Raw genomic sequence first — 18,521 nt, forward strand, 5'->3', positions numbered from 1 at the left:
CTGGAATGAGACTACAAGTCCCAGGAATATGTTTGAAAATTCAAAAAATAGCACTAATGCAGGACAGTTCCAAGGTGGGGAAGACTAGGCTGTCCACTTCTGTACAGCTGAAGAGGACTTTCTATCTCAAGATCAAGACGCAATACATGTACTGTAGGATGCAATAAAAGGATGAACAGTGAAGAACAACTGCTGTGAGATGTAAATGGACATGAAAGAGGAACATGTGATCCATTTGAATGTGGACATGCATAATGAGAAGCATATTGTTAGAATAAATACTGTGTGGATGAATATTTATAGATTTCATCTAGCTGAAGCAAATGAAAGGAATGAATGAAGAGAGTTTAGAGTGTGCTTGAGTGGTAAAGGAGAGAAGTTAGAGAAGGAAAATATAAAAGGAGTTGAGAGCAGGAATGTAAGAAGGAAGGACAGAAGTGGATGGGAGAGTAGTAAAGGAGGGAGGTGGTGGAAAGGTGAAGGTGAGATGTAAAAAAAAAAAAAACAAGGACACACAGTGTCATAGATGCGAAGCAGCCTACACAGTTCAGCAGAGAGGAGGCGAGTAATCTTGGTTCAGTGTGTTGTCTGTAGACATTGCCATGCCTCCTGACGGCCACTAGGGGTCAGATAGGCTAACTGTGAGTGAGTGAGTGAGTGAGTTACTTTACAGGTCCATGAGTTGCTTTGCATCTAAAAAGGAGAGGTGCTGGCTGAGGTAAGGGATGAGAGAAAGAGAGGAAGGTGACAGAGGACAGAAAGGAAGCAGAGGTCACTCTCACCTCTTTCATCTTAGCGGCGCTGAAGGATGGGGTAAACTTGCCGCGGACTTTCTTCCAATGTTCGTCCCTCAGCACCAGCAGAGAGTCCCTCATAGGCTTGGTGGAAAAGGCAAACATTTTCTACATAGGAGGAAAGGAGAGGACAGGGACAAACACATCTGTTGTCATTACATTCAATTACAAAGCTCATGTCAGCTCATGCTCGTGTCAGAGTCATGGGTAAGCATGCATGTGTTTGCCATAGACACACATCTAAGACTCATGGTGTGGTTCACATGCATAAACAGCCCTCTATAGTGTGTACATTACACTGGGGATCCAGAAGTCTGAGCAACAGAAAAATGGCCACACTGTCTGTTCCCCCACCAACCACACCACTGCCGTCCCTTCTGTCACCTCCACCCTCCATCAGCAACTCCCTGGATCATTATTTCATTCCACCGCCCCGCCACCCAGCCGGTCAAATCATCTGGACAATAGATGGAGGAGTCAGAGAGCCTGTCCTGTTGTGTTATTCCTGTCCAGTCCAGTGGGTTTGATCATCGCTAAATCCTCAGAGACCCTGGGCCTCTGAGGCAGAAATCCAACAGGAGAAGAACTCTGGAGGAATACAAAACATTGCTACCTGACAGCCTTAGCAGCTGCTGGCTTTCACTGGATAGGATTGGCTTCAATATGGATTCAATGAATTCTCTTTTTCACTTGACCTCCGTCACAGAAGTGCAGGGTCAGCTGGTAGGAATCCAGTGTCTTGCTTAAGGACACTTTAGCAGGGCCGGTGCTTACAGAGAGGTTTGAACTGAAATCTCTGCTCTCTACACCACCCGTCTGCCCCGTTTTAGTCAGTTTTTTGTTTTTTCACAAGATATTAAATAGTAGTTTAATAGTTTTATATTGCATTTTTTGCTATATAGGGTGTCAAAAACACAGCCATTGTGTTCATTATTAAATGTGATTGTAGGTCGGTCAGTATAAGAGGTTTTGTAATGAGTTATAAGTATAAGAGAACTTTCTCTGAGATTACAAAAACAGAATAAATACACAGCAGAGGGTCCCAACAGCATGCTACAAAACAAAGCTCTTTGTCAAATATGTTCCCTGACTGTGCTACTCCAGTTGAATTTGACAACTACAACAGTAAATCACGGGCACAATAATTCACTCTCCTTGACCTAACTAAATCAACGTTATTCGGCTTACAGTGTCTGTGTAAATGGCCAGTGGGGGATTTAGTATTTTCAGGGTCTCTTCAAGCTGATTTTATGGGTCTCTTCGAGCTGCTGTTGGCTTCAGATGTTGGGGATATCCCTCTAAAGGCAGCAACACAGCATGGCACAATTAACTCAACATCATCAAATGGCCAATACACAACATACAGTTCAGTATGAAGCCATGTAGCTGGGATGCACAGGAGCATGCATATGCAAACACCACACAGAGAGAAAGAAAGGACCCAACAACAAATCTGCTGCACAATTCAAGTAAATTCACCAGTCCAGCTTACTATTCCTGAAGCATTTTATTTTGGGAAAAGTGATTCACCAAATTGAAGCAGAAGAGTCACGTAATACCAGCTGAAAGCACAGTCCAAGCTGATTTATTTCAGATAAAGTGTAAAAGCATCTGTCTGTGTGTGTGTGTGTATGTGTGTGTGTGTGCATGTGCGTGCTGAAAACAAAGCCCAGGAGCTCTACACTGTTTCCAAAGTGCATTGATTTCCCCCGGCCTGCTCCATCCCCCTTTGACATTTCACAGGCCCTGTACAGCACAGAGCCAATACAGAGGATGATGAAAGTGAGGGTGGCCTTGTGACCTCTGAACCCTCTGTGATGCATGTTGCCTATCATTAGACTGTGGCATCCTGGGATACCTTGTCATATCCTTCAGTGCGCTGCTCTGATCTACCATGATCTACCCTCCTCTGCTCTGCTTTGTTCTACTCTGCATTATTGTGTTTTCTTCTGGACTTTCCTGCTAAACTGTAATCTGCTCTGTTCTCCCCTGCCCTGCCATACTGTTGTGTATAGCTGGTTCTGTGCTCTTCTCTCCGCTTTTTTGTTTTCCTCTATTTTGTTCTGTTCTTGTCTACGTTACTCTATTCTGTTCTGCTTCACTCAACTCTCCTTTTCTTCCACCCTGCTCTCCTCCACCCTGCACTGTCCTGCTTTGTTCCTTCACGCTCTGTTCTCTGCCTTGCCCTCTTCTGCCCTGTTCTGCCACACACCACTCTCCTGTATTAGGTTCAACTGTGGGATCCTGAGGGTGAGGAGGGCACATTCTGTCAGTGCCACCAAAGCCCCGAAGAGTATTCTCCTGAAATCACAAAGCGTGAACTTGTACAGAAAACACACATCATCCCCCCACAATGCAGAAAACACACACACACACACACACACACACACACACACACATCCGATCCTCACTCGTTTTGACTGAGAAAGTTTGAGTGGGTTCCATTTGGAATTGTAAGGGCAAGGGGGTTCAAGGCTGGGGTATACCTTAAAAGAATAGCATTGTACTGACGTGGTATTGTGTGTGTGTGTGTGTGTGTGTGTGTGTGTGTGTGTGTGTGTGTGTGTACTTCGCTTATTCTGTTAGGGAAGCTGCTGGACTCCTTGACCATCACTTGTTTGAGAATGTCAGGGTCTGCTACCAACACCACCGGTGACCGGCCCATGTAGTACCTGAAACATAACAAATTGAGTCTGAGACAAAACACACAAAGACATGCATGCACATTAGGGTTTGACCAACATGGGTTTCTGAAGGCCAATAGTGATAGATATTTTTGTATTGAAGCTGCCAATAGCCAATATTTTGTGCTAATATTCAATGTTTTTAAATTTTACCATTTTTATTTGTCAATAATTTAATTTAACTTAACTAATAAAATTTCATTGGAGGTTGTACAGACTGTTTTTATATAGGCATGGTCAGGGAACAATCTTCATCATATCAGAGGTGGATGACACTGACTCACTGACATTTGATATAATATTAATAAAAGCTCAATATTGGCTCCTGATATATCAGTCTAAACCTAATGCGCATACAGTAACACACATGTGCACACGTACTGTACGCAGTGCAAGCATGAATAAATAACAGCATGCCAATCACACACAGTGGTCATTACAGCCAGTCTGAGGCCTGGAGAGATAATGCTCAGTGCTTACACTATCTCTTAAACACCCTCAGCTTGAACATGAGGGATCCTGAGATTCCAGAAAGAAACTGAAGAAAGAACGTCAACACTAGTCAGGAACAAATGGCTCTGGTCAATGGCACAAATGGACCTAGGCAAGGCTTTTCATGTATCTCTGTTAACATTTTGTATTTGACTTTTATCATGTCTGTCATGCATACACACACAAAAGAAGAGTACTTGAGTCTGAAAGAACCCTTCAGCTATCCAGGAGTGTAGTGAAAACTATAGCAACTTGAAGCAGAAATCAACATAAGGGAAATGGTATGTTACTCCTGATCAATACAGATAATTTGGCAATAAAGTATGAAATAAAGTGTTTAATTTCAAACATTGTACAATGTGTTCCACATGGCATGAATATTGCTACTTTTTGCTGTAGCAGCCCAAATATTGAGTGTCTTGGGCATAAAATGAAGGTTAAAAGGTGAGACAAGATTCTCTTTACTCACAGGAGCTCCTGCTTGTTAAGAGCCTTTTTAATGAGAATCAATTTCAGATGGAGAATGGGGTTGAGAGTAAGAAAAAAAATGAAATGTGTATGTAATTTAAACCCTTTTATTACAGAAGCAATAATCGGATATGAAATCTTCTAAGCAAATGAGAGTAACAATTAATTTCAGGAACATGGAGTTTAAAAGCTCCGTTTTCACAGCCAAGATAAAGGGCACCATGACTGCTAGAGGGCAAATGTTTGGAGGTAGTAGATTTTTGGGTGATGTTTGGAGGTGGCTACATCGTAGAGGCCTTCACAGGCTGAGCTGATCTTAAGCCCTCTGGGCACAGGTGGTATACACAGTTATAGAAGAGCGGTGAGGCTGTCAGTACTGATTTAGACAGCCATGCTCACCCATCGCTCTCTGCAGCCACTGCCCTCTACTGCTGGCGGGCCCCACACACACACACACACACACACACACACAAATGATGGATCAAGAGCTCTACTTCTAGAAAGAACTGACAGTTCTCACTGTACCATCCCAGCCTTCAACCAAAATCAGTGCACCACACTCATGTTACAGTTACAGGACAGGTTATTCTTCCAGGTTCAGTAGACACGGCAAACATGAAGGCCACAGACAAAGTTGCCTAGAGTTTACTGGTGCAAATGCACCAAGCATGAGTCAGCAGATTTTCAGCAGTAAGGCTATAATAAACTGTTAGTTTCCAGGGGGATTTGGCCCCTCGTGAAAAGCCATAAGGTCATTAAAATTGTATGTCCCTGTTTATGGTTACAGCTGTCACAGTGCACTTCCTTTATGCTTCTCTGTAATGGATAGCTTCCTTTAATAACATAATGATCTGAAAATATGACTACATGTTTGAATAGCTAGTGGCGATGGTATATGCTCTAATTGGTTTCCTACTTGTGGAGCTATTATAGTTTAGGCTGCCACCTACTGATTGTGCTAAAACCATAATTCTACCTCAACATTTTTTGATTATAAATTCTTCAGACAGGGAAAGAAACTTTTTTTGAAAGATCTGTTTAAAAAAAAAAACTTTGAATACTTTGGACTTGTAGGGCCTACTTAGAGATAACAGAAGTTCAATAAATGTGCCATGAGCCTCTCTAGCTGTGAAAAGAAAAAGAAAATACACACTGAACTGGTGGATTACTCTCACTGAAAGCTGTAGTAATGTCTTTTGGCATATATCCCTGAATTCTGACTTAGTTCGTCCGGTCTTGGCATCAAATCGAGCCATGGCAAAACCAATTTGCTGCGCTTATTCCTCCCAACCTTGCTTTCTTTTTATTTTCTTTCTTCTGCCTAGGCAGAATGTGGAAGGAGGGAAGCAAGCAAGCCTGGTCTCTTTGATGTGCTCTTAAGAAAGAAATCTGCCTTTCATAAGCACCCCTTCTTATCAACCCTGGGCTGATCAGGCGACACATCGGAGAATGTGGCACTTTAATATTCCCAATGGGGGGCTCTCATGGCGGGCTGCTACTCATGATACATTCTGATACCTGACAGCATTTTTATTCTTACCAAACGTATCAATGTAAAATGTTATACCATTGCATACAGTGAAGAAAAGACTGTACACATAATTGAGTTACATTTTACTCAATTCAGTACCTCTTACAAAGTGTTTTGGAATAAAGGTGCTCTGAGAAAGAGGCAATGTAAATATTATAGAATCTGGTCCTTTTTTTCACAAGGTATTTCTTTATGCTGCCAATTATGCTGTATGCCTTTATGCTGTATTCATCTCACAGCACATTGTGGGAGAACTGAAATCAATGAGGTGCTGTTTAGACCAATTGTGTTTGATAGATGTAGAAAGGTCTCATTTACTTACCCACACACTCTGCCGTATGTCTTTATGAGATCAATGAGAGGGTCGAAACAACCCTGAAAAGAAAGTTAAAGAACATCAGGAAAGATTGCAGGAAACCTTGAAAAAGGCAAAAAACAAAACAAGAATACATCATCAGAAAGGAACCTTAGAGTCAACTGTGTGAGTCTGAATTCTCCTCATTAGAATGAAATAATTCCCTGCTGGAGACAGATTGACATTTGGTCAACAGGCACAGCCCATTGTCTTATTGTAAATTGCAGAGCAGCTACATGCCCATATGAGAGCTGCATTTATGACAGATGACTGACAACTTAATAAAGGAGTCAGCACTGGAGATTTAACTATGATCCCTGACCAAAACAGAAACCCTGAAACCATAGAGAAGAGAATGACGTTAAGGGAACTGTGTGTGTGTGTGTGTGTGTGTGTGTGTGTGTGTGTGTGTAGGTGCGTGTGTGTGTGTGTGTGTGTGTGTGTGTGTGTGTGTGTGTGTGTGTGTGCGTGTGTGTGTGTGTGCACGTGTACACATGCACTGTGAACATTTTCACATGAAGCACATTTGTGAGTGCATGTGTACGTGTGTAGGCTACACATCTTGTAGGGAGTGCCAATGCCAAAGTGTGAAAAAGTAGCATTTTCACCAAAACACACTGTTCATGAATTGTGTCCCTCTTGAGACAGATAGGTAGTTACTTCTGCCAACTGCATCAAAAGAAAATCCTCTTTCATATTTAACCCTAGCCTCAACGAACCTCAAACTCAACAAAAACCTACAGTGATGATGACGAAGGTCTCACTTCAATCTCAGCATTGATCTTAGGGGGTGATCTTGTAGTCAAGCAATTTCAACTCACGGCCTTAGGCTTCAGTTACATAATACAAGCTAATCAACCACTATTCATTTCACACACATCCATTAAATACAATGTATTCATTTGAGGGCCTTAAAAACCATGGACAGTTAAGGACCTTTGCACGATCACCACCACTAATGGACTGTTCAATGACTTCAATACTCTCCACCTTCAGTAAACTCTAATTGCTGGCATGTCTTTCCTTGAAATGACATGCCATGGGGTAATCTAAATTCTGCACCCTGGCATATTTATACTCTGTGACCCTGCCTTTCAGATGCCTCTTGGTGCGTCCGATATAAAAACAATTGCATGGGCAAGTGAGGCGATACACCACATAAGTTGTATTGTAATTAACAAAATGTTTATTTTTATGAATCTCCTTTGTCTTAAGATCCACAGATTCTTTCTTTTAGGTGATATTGGGACAATGATTGCACACAGCCCTCATGCATTTGAAGGTGCCTATTGGTCTCTTGACACTCACTCACTACCTCTTTTGGTTGGGAGGTAGCAAAGCATCAACATATCTTTAATGGTAGGAGCACATCCGTATGAAATTGTAGGGGGATGCGGAAAGATCTCCCTAAGAGAGGTGGCTCTTGTTAAAATGTCCCATAATGTAACTCAACAATGATTAACCCTCACTCTCCCAAAAACCAACCCCAAAAGAACCAACCTGGTGGCTGATGGGTAACCAAGCACCAACAGACCAACAGAATAGGGATATCCCAAGATAGAACACAGAGGGTGCCAATGCCACATCTCACCTAAGAGACCAGCTGCTCTTGGCAACCCCCAGTGTCTTACACAAAGTCCTGAAATCGAGCCAGTAGACGCCTCTGCCTTTGCCTGCAAGTGCTTGACGCAAGGGCTAGCCTGATCATATGAGGTCATGAGTCCTGGTCCTGGTGATGAACTTCTGCCCCCAGTGGGTAAGGTTGTTCATCAGGCTGGCTATGGTGGAGTAGCCTTTAACAAAATGGCAGTAGTAGCCTGCCAGCTCAAGGAACCTCTGTAGCTCCAGAAGGTTTTTCGGGGTGGGCCAACTCCAGACTGCCTCCACCTTGTCTGTGTCTGTTGTAAGCTTCCATTATATGGCCCACACACTTGGTGCACCTGCTGAGGCACTTCTTTGGGTTGAGGCGGAGCCCAGCCTAGTGCAGTGCCATGAAGACTTCTTGAAGATTGGACAAGGCACTCTCAAAATCTGAGGCGTAGGCCATCAAATCATCCAAGCAGACAACACACTTGCTTTGGGGAATCTTGGCCAGCACCCACTCCATTGGCCTCTGAAAAGTGGCAGGCCCATTACAGAGACAACAGGGCATTACTCCGAACTGCCACAGTCCCTGTCCCAGTGTAAAAGCGGTCTTCGGTTTTGCCTCCGGTGTTAACTCTACCTGCCAGCAGCTACTCCTCCGGTTTAACGAACTAAACCAATATGAGCCAATGACCAGGTCCAGGGTGTCATCATTGCGATGGAGGGGGTAAGAATCCTTCTTAGTGACACTGTTCAGGCCCCTGAAGTCTGGACAGAATCATGGGGTACCATCTTTCTTCAGTACCAGGACAATGGAAGAGGTCCAAGGGCTGTTCTATAATCCCAGCAGCTCCCATCTCCCTTACCTTCTCTTCAGCAGCTGCCTGCCAGGCAAGGGAGAGATGGTGTGGTCTCTGGCAGATGGGTGCTGCAGAGTCTATGTCTATATCATGCTGGCCCAATCTGGTGTGTTGGCAGTCCTCCTCCCAAGCTGCAAAGCTGTCCATGATTCTCACCAACTTGGCCAATTCGTGGGAGGTAGTTCTCGAGGGCACCCGAAAGACCCAGGGGCAGCACTTCCCTCACTGAGCTACCCTCGCCCTGTTTCCCTGTGCCAATGTAGTGGAGAACTGAAGGGGCTTTTGGAGGCTTTCCCTCATGGCAGCCCCTATATCACATCTGCCAAACCTCTGCTGCAAAACTGTGGTCAATTCCTGGAAATCCCGCTGCTGCTGTGGGTTGAGGTCCAGCAGCACCTGCAGGGCCTTTTCCTCCAGAGCAAGGGCTAGCTGCACTGCCATCTCTTTAGAACCCCAGCTGTTGTGCCAAGCAGCCTACTAGAACTGGGCCATGTAAGGTTCTCAGGGTTCGCTTCCATTGTAGCATCTTTTGACCGTATTTCTCCCTGTAATTTCTGTTAGGGTTTCTTTTGGGCTGCGCTTCTCTTTTGTGTGGATGCTGGCTAGGGTGGCTGGGCCTGACTGGACATGACCCATCTTGTGTCCTCCCAAGCCACTGCAACAATGTTTCAGTCTGGCATGCAGATCACAAACTTGCGTGGTGTCCCACGCTTCCTGGTACACAAGAGGGTGGTGGATTTCTTCTGCCCTCCCTGAGGCTGATGCTCTATCCAGACTTTTCAGGTCTTCTACCTTATTCAGTCAGTGGTAAGAAAGCTCATCTTCTTCCTTCCAATTAACAGGTGGCACACTGGTTCCATCTGGTCTGGGAGGTACTCCTTTTGTCTCAAATTGTAGCTGACTCAGGAAGTCTTGCACTTCTTCCAACAATTCCATCCTATGTCTGACACCAATAGCGGCTTGGCTGGGCCATAATAGAAGACTCACACACAGCCTTTTGAGTAAGGAGTCAACTTTACTCAAAAGTTGATCACATGAACAACAACCTTAGTGGTGAGAGCAACAGGGGTTACATACCCAGCATATACATCTACCTCATGGGTATCTCAACTAGGTAACACCGGTAGTAACCCTCACTCTCCAAAAACCCAACCGCAAAAGAATCAACCTGGTAGCAACACCAGAACAGCTGCAGTACAGTCCAGAACATGAGGAATTATGTAGTGCAAAGGCTGATCTGTAACTAAATGAGACCAAAGGAATAGAGATATGCCAAAATAGAACACAAGGGCGCCAACGCCATATAGAAATGCTGGCGAATAAAAAATGTGTCTCGAGTTTTGTTTCTTTATCTCTAAAATACAGCAGATCTTATTCAGTGTAAATAGAAATATGGAGCCCATGTAGTTCTATGTTAGCTATGTTTGATACAGTAAAATATAATAAAAAAAATAAATAAAACACTTAATAAAGTGTATAATATGTAATCTTTTTTTTAAGACTTTGTTTTGCATTTTCGCCTTCATTTGGCAGTTGAAAATAGACAGGAAAGATTGGGATGACATGCGACAAAGGTCTTGGACTATATTCTAACCCAGGATGTTGCGCTTTCATGATATGCTCCTTAGATCACTGAGCCATGAGGACGCACCAATGTAATCTTTTTTTTCCTCCGTATAAAGTCTCTTCAAATATTTGTGTCTCTCAAGTGTACACCGTGAGTGCTAAGCGTGTGTGTGTGTGTGCACACATGTGCATGGATGTAGGCCTATACCTGTTTCTGTGAATGTGTTAAATTATGTATGGATTGCAATATCACCAAGTTGGTGTGAGTGTGTGAGTGTGTGTGTGTGTGTGTGTGTGTGCGTGCGTGCGTGCGTGTATGTGTGTGTGTGTGTGTGTGTGTGTGGTGTATCCATGTGTACTCTCAGCACGTGCTGTGCTGTACAGGATGATAAAGGTGTCTGTGATAGCAGATGTGTGTGAGAGGTTCGCTGTGTGACAGTGGAGCTGCTGGGGAATTGATGGCCTAATGAAATATACAGCAGCAAACCATCCAGACAGCAGCAAGCTAGTCAGTCAACCTACATGCAGTCGGTCAGCTTGCTCAAAACCAGCCACATGCCCTTATGGCAGCCGTTTAGCCACCCTGTCACCAACAAACCAACAAGACAATATGTCAGTGAAAAGGTCACTCAAGACAACTAGTCAGCTAACCCTGCCAAGCATACATCTAGTCAATAAGCCTGCTGGCTAGCCAGCTACCACCAAGTCAGTCATCATGCTAGCAGCCAGCCAGCAAGTCAAGGTCAGCCAGCCAACTATCCTACAGAAGCCAGCGGGTCCAAATTTAATAACCCAGCTTGCTCTCGTCACAGATCATGGTGGGCTCTCAGTAGAATACATCAGGCCTGACCTCTGCACTGCTCCTGTATGTGGGGTGTGTGTTTTTGAGTGTGTGCGCATGTGAGAGAGAGAATTCAGCTTGGCTTTTGTTTTTGTACATGGTAATGAGACATAAGAGAAAATGCTGAGCTATAATGTACAGTTTCAATTTAATGAACATTTTTAATTTACTGTGTTGGATATCCCAGATAACCAAATTATTGTGGACCAAATTTATCAAGACTGCTGTTCCCAAATCGCCGACCACTGTACCTTTGACCATTACCTTATTTTTCACCCTAATGTGAAAGGGACAAACTGATTTTGGATCAGCGTTCCCAGTAAAAGGGGGTTGATGAATCCCATCCCAGGCCACTAGAGGTCAGTGGCTGGTAGAGCCAGTACTAGTGGTAGAGGGAATGGGAACGCTGCCCCAGGCTTAGAGAAAGCTTTGTCTTGAGGTTTGACCTTCTCAAACACCACATAAGAACAGATCACATACTGTGGCTGCAAACACTCAAATACAATTCATATCCAGTGGAGTCATGAAAGGCAGTGGGGGCAAGATGAAATGATTACTAGTGAAAAATTTGCTAGATTGTGTTTTTCTTTTTTTGTGGAATTAACAACCAGAAGCAGTTTATATAATAATTGCATTATTATAATCATGTACGCTAGCTTTATATGTTGAAAGAATAATGTCTTCATCTCAAGATTTTTTGCCACAAACAGGAAAAGTTGAATAGGTTTCACTGTTGCTTTTTGAGAGAGAAAAAACAGGGAGCCCCAGCTCTCAATCAGGGTGCAGATCTTCACAGACTACAACCATAGCCACCATTCAAATGTTTATGCGGCGAAACCTCTACATGCCCGTCACATGAAGAAGGCGAGAGACAAGAGAGGAGCTCCTTGGGCTCCACTGGCCTCCACTGAATAGTCTCCTCTGGCTCACAAAGGAGGGCTTGTCTGTTAAGGTGCTTAGAAAGCGTTCAGGTCGTTGATATGCAAGGCGACAGGGCAGCCCACAGTTCGCCTGCTTTAGAGTTAATTAAGCTGCAGACACAGTTGGCAGGATGCCCCCTGCCTCTCCTCTCCGCTGCTGGGACCAGGCGGACCTGACACCAGCATTCCTGAAGTCTGAAGCCCCCAACTCACCCACTCTTCATAAGGGGTGTGTGCCCACAACCAACAGTCCCTCATAGCATTACATTTGCCCAAATAATGTCTTTCTCTCCTCTCTCTAAGAATCCTTCTCTGTCTCTCTGTCTCTGTCTCCTGCCCACCCTGTCTGTAACGTTGCTGAGCATCTTGGCAATACACTGTATTTGAGTTCTGCTCTATCTTCTTTCTCTCCTTCCCTCAGAATAGGTCTTTTCCTTCTTTTACTAATTAATAAGGGGTGTGTACCTACTACTCAAATCCCCTCATAGCACTACATCAGCCAAAACAGTGTCTTTCTCTCCACTCTGTCTAAGAATGTCTCTCTCTCTCTCTCAGCCCCCTCCCTGCCTGTAATGTCAATGAGCATCTTGGCACTGTATCTCGGTTGTCCTCTATCTTCTTTTTCTCCTTCTCTGAATTGCTCCTTTCCTCCTTTGCCTTAGACCTTTATTGCTGCTGTCACATAAAAGTAGCTGCTGCCTGCCACAACTGTCACACATGAACATACACATGAACACGCTCTTACACTTACAGTTCTCTTGGTCCCGCTTAATGTTTCATCCACATAGCTGTGAAGGCAAAGAGGGCAGGCTCAATCAAACAGAGGACAGGCTCCCCCGCGGCCTGCCATGACTCTAATTGTGGATTCATCCCAGATAGAGGAGATCAATACAACACTCTTGACTCCATGCAACACAGAATGATCTGAAGTTTGTCCTATCGGAATTTCTCTTACCGAGGGGGATTAGACACTTCCATTTGTGTTTGAGAACAGCGAGACCTCGCTCTCAGCCACATTTAGGGTGAAAGAAAATGAGAGAGAGAGAGAGAGAGCAAGAGAGAGAGAGAGAGAGAGAGAGAGACAGAGAGAGATCCTCACCCTTTTCACCGTTCCCTGCTAATGACCCTTCTTTCTCCTCTGCCTTTGTAGTGTGAGCCACACACACATTCACACACAAACGCAGACACGTGCGCACAAACACAAGCAAACATGCACAAATGCACAGACGCACACACACACACACACACACACAGAGGCTGCTGTGTCCTCTGCTTTAACGTGACCTTGGTGCTCCTGGGGAGAGCTGGCTATGAACTGGTGAGGGGGTGAGAGAAGTCCGTGCCATTAAACCTGTGGGGGCTTACTGTAACACACTCAGCTTTCCATAGCTGCTCTCTGGAACTGTAAGACTGTAATAGTAGCTCTCTGGCTAATGTACTGCTGGGTATTCAGGGAACAGAGGAGGTGGTAGTGGGTTAGTGGCTGACTGAACCAACGCTGCAGAAGAATATTCATTTTAACGAGTTGTTTAGTCTAGTAGGGAATCCTAAAATCAAATTGTTCCTACAACAAGTGAAAAATTCTGTCAATGGGGTGAGATGATTTCATTTGTTTCCAATGTGGAGTCACCTGCTTTTAGAATCCGCTTGAAAATAAGAGCAACACCCTATGGTATCAAGAGAATGTTACTTGATTTGCATTGGAAACAAATTAAATTATCTCACCCCATTAACATTTTCAATTGGGGTTTTTTTTTATGAGATTTTAAGACTCAATACTAGATTTAAAGGCTTGTTTAAAATGGATGTTTTTGCAGTGAATACCTGGGAATTATACTGATTGGCCACTGCACTGGTTTCAACCCAGTGATATGTGTTTTGTAGTCTAGTCCCTGTCCTGTTTCAATGAACATTATCCAAAAAATGGGAATATATCTATTGTGGGAGTGAAGGCTGCACATGGAGAAAGAAAAGGGGCAAAGAAGAAAAAGAGACAGGCAGCCTGACGTGATGGACTTCTGTTTTTAAAGTGCTGGCCCTTTGCTCTTGATAAAAGACTCCTCCCTTGTGTTAAGCACCATTTGAACTGTACTTCTCGGGAGAACGTGAAATTGAACAAATTGAATCATCTTCCATCAAGGCCAGATGGATGGGTTATTTTTTTCTCTGAGTGATAGACTTAGAAAATGTAGAGGAGCAGCAGCAACACCCTCGCAGTCTGTCACAGCCTCAGCCTTCCCTGCCATCACACAGCAAGGGGGCTCCACTGCCATCTTTTCCAACCCGACTGCCCAAAGCTGCCAGCTGAACCAGTTCATTCATTCCCTTTCTTCACTTCACTCACAGAGCGTTCAAATGTTCACAGTTTATAAATGAAACTAAACAGATCATGTTGGTTTTTATTTTATTTATCTAAGTTTTGGTCGTGCTGTAGTGGCACGTTTCTGTTTCAGCTTTTCTTTTTACATACGCTTTGAATTCTTAATTAGTTCAGTTTGCTGATTTTGTCTAGGCAGAGTCTTCATCTACCACATTTTAGTTTCTGTTAATTATAATAACCTTGGTGCAGAGGCATGCTGCAGAAACAAAAGCAAACGTGCTTCCATGTAGGAGCAATCAAAGGTTGTGATATTGATAGTGACAGGAAAATGCATTAACAGACACATCATCAGCAGAACAAAAAGTCTGTTTTGTAAACTGAACTAAAAAAAAAAAGACTTTGTGGAAAAACTAAAACTTAACTAAAATCAAAATAAATATGAAATGTTTTTAGTTTAAGTCTTTTTCTTTGCACTGCAACTTTGGACTGTGTGGACCATTTACATATTTGTGTGTATTTATTTCTGCATATTTTATGAACTGTTTTGAAGTGAAATGGCCATTCAGTCTGAATATCAGGCAACAACCAAGTGGTCCCAACTTTAAGTTAGTTGAGAATGTATTGAAAAATGTATGCGTCTAATTATTAAACAGAATTTATTGTACCTTTAAAAATACCACCCCTATCCAAAATACTAAAACTAGAACTGAAACCAAATGAACACTAAAATTAAACATTTCTCAAAAAAAACAAAAAACGAAACATAAAAACGAAAATAAAACTATCAAACCCACACTGAACTTACAAAACTAAACAAATTGAAATAAAAATCGAAAGCTATATAAAAATAAAAAGTCATGAAAAATCCAAAACTATAGCAACCCTGACACACACGCACACACACACACACACACACACACACACACACACACACCTGTTCTACCTTGCCCCTGTGGGCCTTGTGGCTGGTATCATTAAAGCTATTTAGGCAAATCTTCTTCAGACCCAAATGCTGCAGAATCATTAGGCGAGGCGAGGCTGCATGCATATTTAACCACGGCCAGCAGCCCTCCCACAGACTGAGTGAGACTGCAGCTCAGCTAACACTCCTCAAGGAGAGACAGTGACACCGGCCAGGCTGCTGAACAATAGACCAGAAGGGGCAAGTGGGAGAGGGAGGGAACCTGGTCGAAAAAGAAGATAAGGGGAAAACCCGAGAGAAGGAGAAGAATGCACTGCAAAAGTATCCATTATGACAAATTATTTAATCTTTATTGAGTCTTAGAATATTATTTTTCATGAAATAAGTGGAAGAAATGTCAATGGGGGGTAAGATCAGACTTTTTCACTTGCTTTAACCAATGTAAAGTTTGTAATGTAAAGCAGAGACATACAGAAAGACAGAAAGAAAACAGAAAGATTCAAAGAGAAGACTCAGAAGACAACGGACCTACAGGGAAGCAGAAAGACATGAAAACAGAGAGAAAGACACAGAGGCAGAGAGAGCTTCAGTGAGAGGCTGAGGGTGAAGGGAAAAGTCATGGCTGTCACAACCATGCGGGTTAATACTGTATGTCTGCAGTGGGAGCGGCAGGGGGGTCGCGCCCACCTTGCCCGGCCCACTGAGTATTGATCCCTGATCCGCATCAGGATCTGCCCTGCAGAGACACATCCACATGCTCTCTAATGTTACACAACAACATAGAATAAGAGTACATATCCTTCTTAACTAAAGACTGGTTATCCTTCATTTTTGCCTTCTTAATTTTTCAAAGCCGCTGTGATAACAGCATGGAAGTTATTCATAGGAATACAGTCATATTTTATATTCAAGTAGTAAACTGATAATCCCTTCAGTGAAACACATGGCATTGAAAAACCTTGGTGTCTTTGTCACGATGGCAGAATCGAGGCTGAGATTAAATAAAACGTTATTAATTCAGCAATATTAAACACGCCCACTTTCCTTTTCTTCCTTTTACATATTCATCATAAAACGAATGCAATTATCAATACGTTAATCTATTTGGTGGTCACATGGTACAAGAAGTCATTACTTGTGAACCTTCTTTAATGAACAAATCTAATGAAGTGCAGTAATATGTTGGAAGCAAGATTTCTCTCACCTTAGGGGGTAACATGTCTCTGTGTGTGAGAGTGTGTGTGTTTGATACAAGGTCTTAAGTGGTTTTGACACGGGTGAAATGCTTTGCTGAAGACAAAAGACTAGAAAACCAGAGGAAAATCTCACAAGTTGGATGGAGAATGCACAGCAGATGTTAGAGATTCTATCAAACCTTCCACAGCCATGTCTTACCTGGCGAAACAGCAATGCGTTGCCCAAGAACGGTGATGGCTTGGGATGTTTGATTCCACATCGAGAGAGGATCGAATAGGGGAAGACTGAATACCTAGGAGAGAGAGAGTAAGAGTGCAGAGGTGTCTTGGTGGGTGATGAATAAAAGCCAACAGAGTAAAGAATTCCAACCAAGATTACCACATCTAATCTCCTGGATATACCGCCTAAGCAGCGCCTCACATAAACACACAACATTATGACACTTGAAGGATTTATTTGCTCGGGGGAATGTAAAAATCCCCCAAGACTCCTAAAACCTCTGCCATGCATTATTCATATGTACATCGGCACGGTTTCTGCTGACGCGCAAGTCCTTGGACGTGCGGGGAGGACTTCTGTACGGGACTTTGTTTCAGGGGCATTATGGGATGTGGCAGGACGTTATTCAGTCATGTAATACGCCTCATCCGTCTGGTGTCTGCTCTGCGGCTTGCTTAAGAATTCCACAGAGAGAGGAGAGCAGCAGGGATGGATGTCTTGACCGATGAAAGGCCAATTACTGAAAGGGTTTTCCTCCTTGTGCGCTGGGAGGAAGAGCGCGGTGACGGCGTTTACAGACGGCAAATAAAGCTGTTTAACTGAAGGCACAAAGACACAGACAACCTCGACCACAAGCCTGAACACCGACACACACCCGAGGACGCGCACACACACATATGTACACAAAAACAGCAGAAATGTAACGTCAGATCATATTTATGGACAAGTCGCATAAAATCAAGAGTATTCCAATTTCACATCTTACTAAAAACCACCAGAAAAGGACCCAGCAGGAAAAGCCATACACCAGAAAACTACAGTACTCTATCATCCCCGCCCCCCTCCCCTCCCCCCTTCCCTCAGCCCCCACAACCCTCTCTGATTCTAAAATCTAAAATAGCTTTTACCGTCACTACCATCCACTCCATCCCTTAATCTCTTCAAGGAGATCCATTACCATATTAATAATGAGATGTGAACCGGTCATAGATTAAACCCAGCAATAAAGCAGCCTGCCAGGCACTCACACTGAGTCATTTTAATGACAGTGTGGTAATTATAACTGTATGTGTCAGACTTGACAGACAGGCCCTCTGCATAAATCACATCAGAGTACAACCCCACCCCACCCCACCACCCACACACACATGCAGTATCCTATTCTACTCCTGCTTCTGTCTCCACATGTTGAATAAAGGATGTGGCCTTAATCAGCTGCTTGCCTGCATTATAAATACATAGAAAAACATCCTGATTGGCAGTGTGTCAGAGAGCCAGTGTAGAGTTGACCAAGCTAGTGATGGCAGAGAAGAGGGTGATGCTGATGCTATTGCTGCTGATGACATCTCTTCAATACACTGTAGCTTTACCACCTGGATATTTCACCCTCTGCACTCCGTAGGCTTGTGTAAAACAATTCAAACTTTAGTGTTTCTCTCTTGACTCGTTTGTAGTGGCTAAACACAATACCAGGCCACTCCAAACTAATAAACTAACATATTAAAACAGATTATTTTCTGTTCCTCTTGCACACCCCAGGTTCCCACCACTACAAATAACCCAAGAACCTGTGGGAAACACTGACCAGCATGACCAACATAATGCAAAACAACGTCCAATTTCTCTACACAAACAGAAAATTGCAGAATTTTATGTTGATATAAAGCATTTGGTGTGGGATAGGCTACTCTCAGCAGGAACACTCATTAAGTTATTAAGCTGTAAAACCCCAGATATAATGTACCATACAGTTTACTGTTGCTCTGTG

At 43.4% G+C, this 18,521-nt stretch overlaps 1 protein-coding gene across 1 annotated transcript in view; it reads right to left on the bottom strand.

The window, feature by feature from the left end:
- The window catches only part of LOC139912492 (thromboxane-A synthase-like), a 64,032-nt gene that overhangs the window by 32,346 nt on the left and 13,165 nt on the right, over nucleotides 1-18,521 (bottom strand). The window contains exons 2-5 of the mRNA XM_071900314.2: nucleotides 16,733-16,826; nucleotides 6,292-6,344; nucleotides 3,364-3,466; nucleotides 783-902 (exon numbers count right to left, since the gene is read on the bottom strand). Of these exons, the coding sequence (XP_071756415.2) occupies nucleotides 783-902; nucleotides 3,364-3,466; nucleotides 6,292-6,344; nucleotides 16,733-16,826 (370 nt within the window). The remainder of the gene's footprint in view (nucleotides 1-782; nucleotides 903-3,363; nucleotides 3,467-6,291; nucleotides 6,345-16,732; nucleotides 16,827-18,521) is intronic.

Source organism: Centroberyx gerrardi, chromosome 4 (genome assembly GCF_048128805.1).
Source record: "Centroberyx gerrardi isolate f3 chromosome 4, fCenGer3.hap1.cur.20231027, whole genome shotgun sequence".
In the NCBI taxonomy this organism is placed as follows: domain Eukaryota; kingdom Metazoa; phylum Chordata; class Actinopteri; order Beryciformes; family Berycidae; genus Centroberyx; species Centroberyx gerrardi.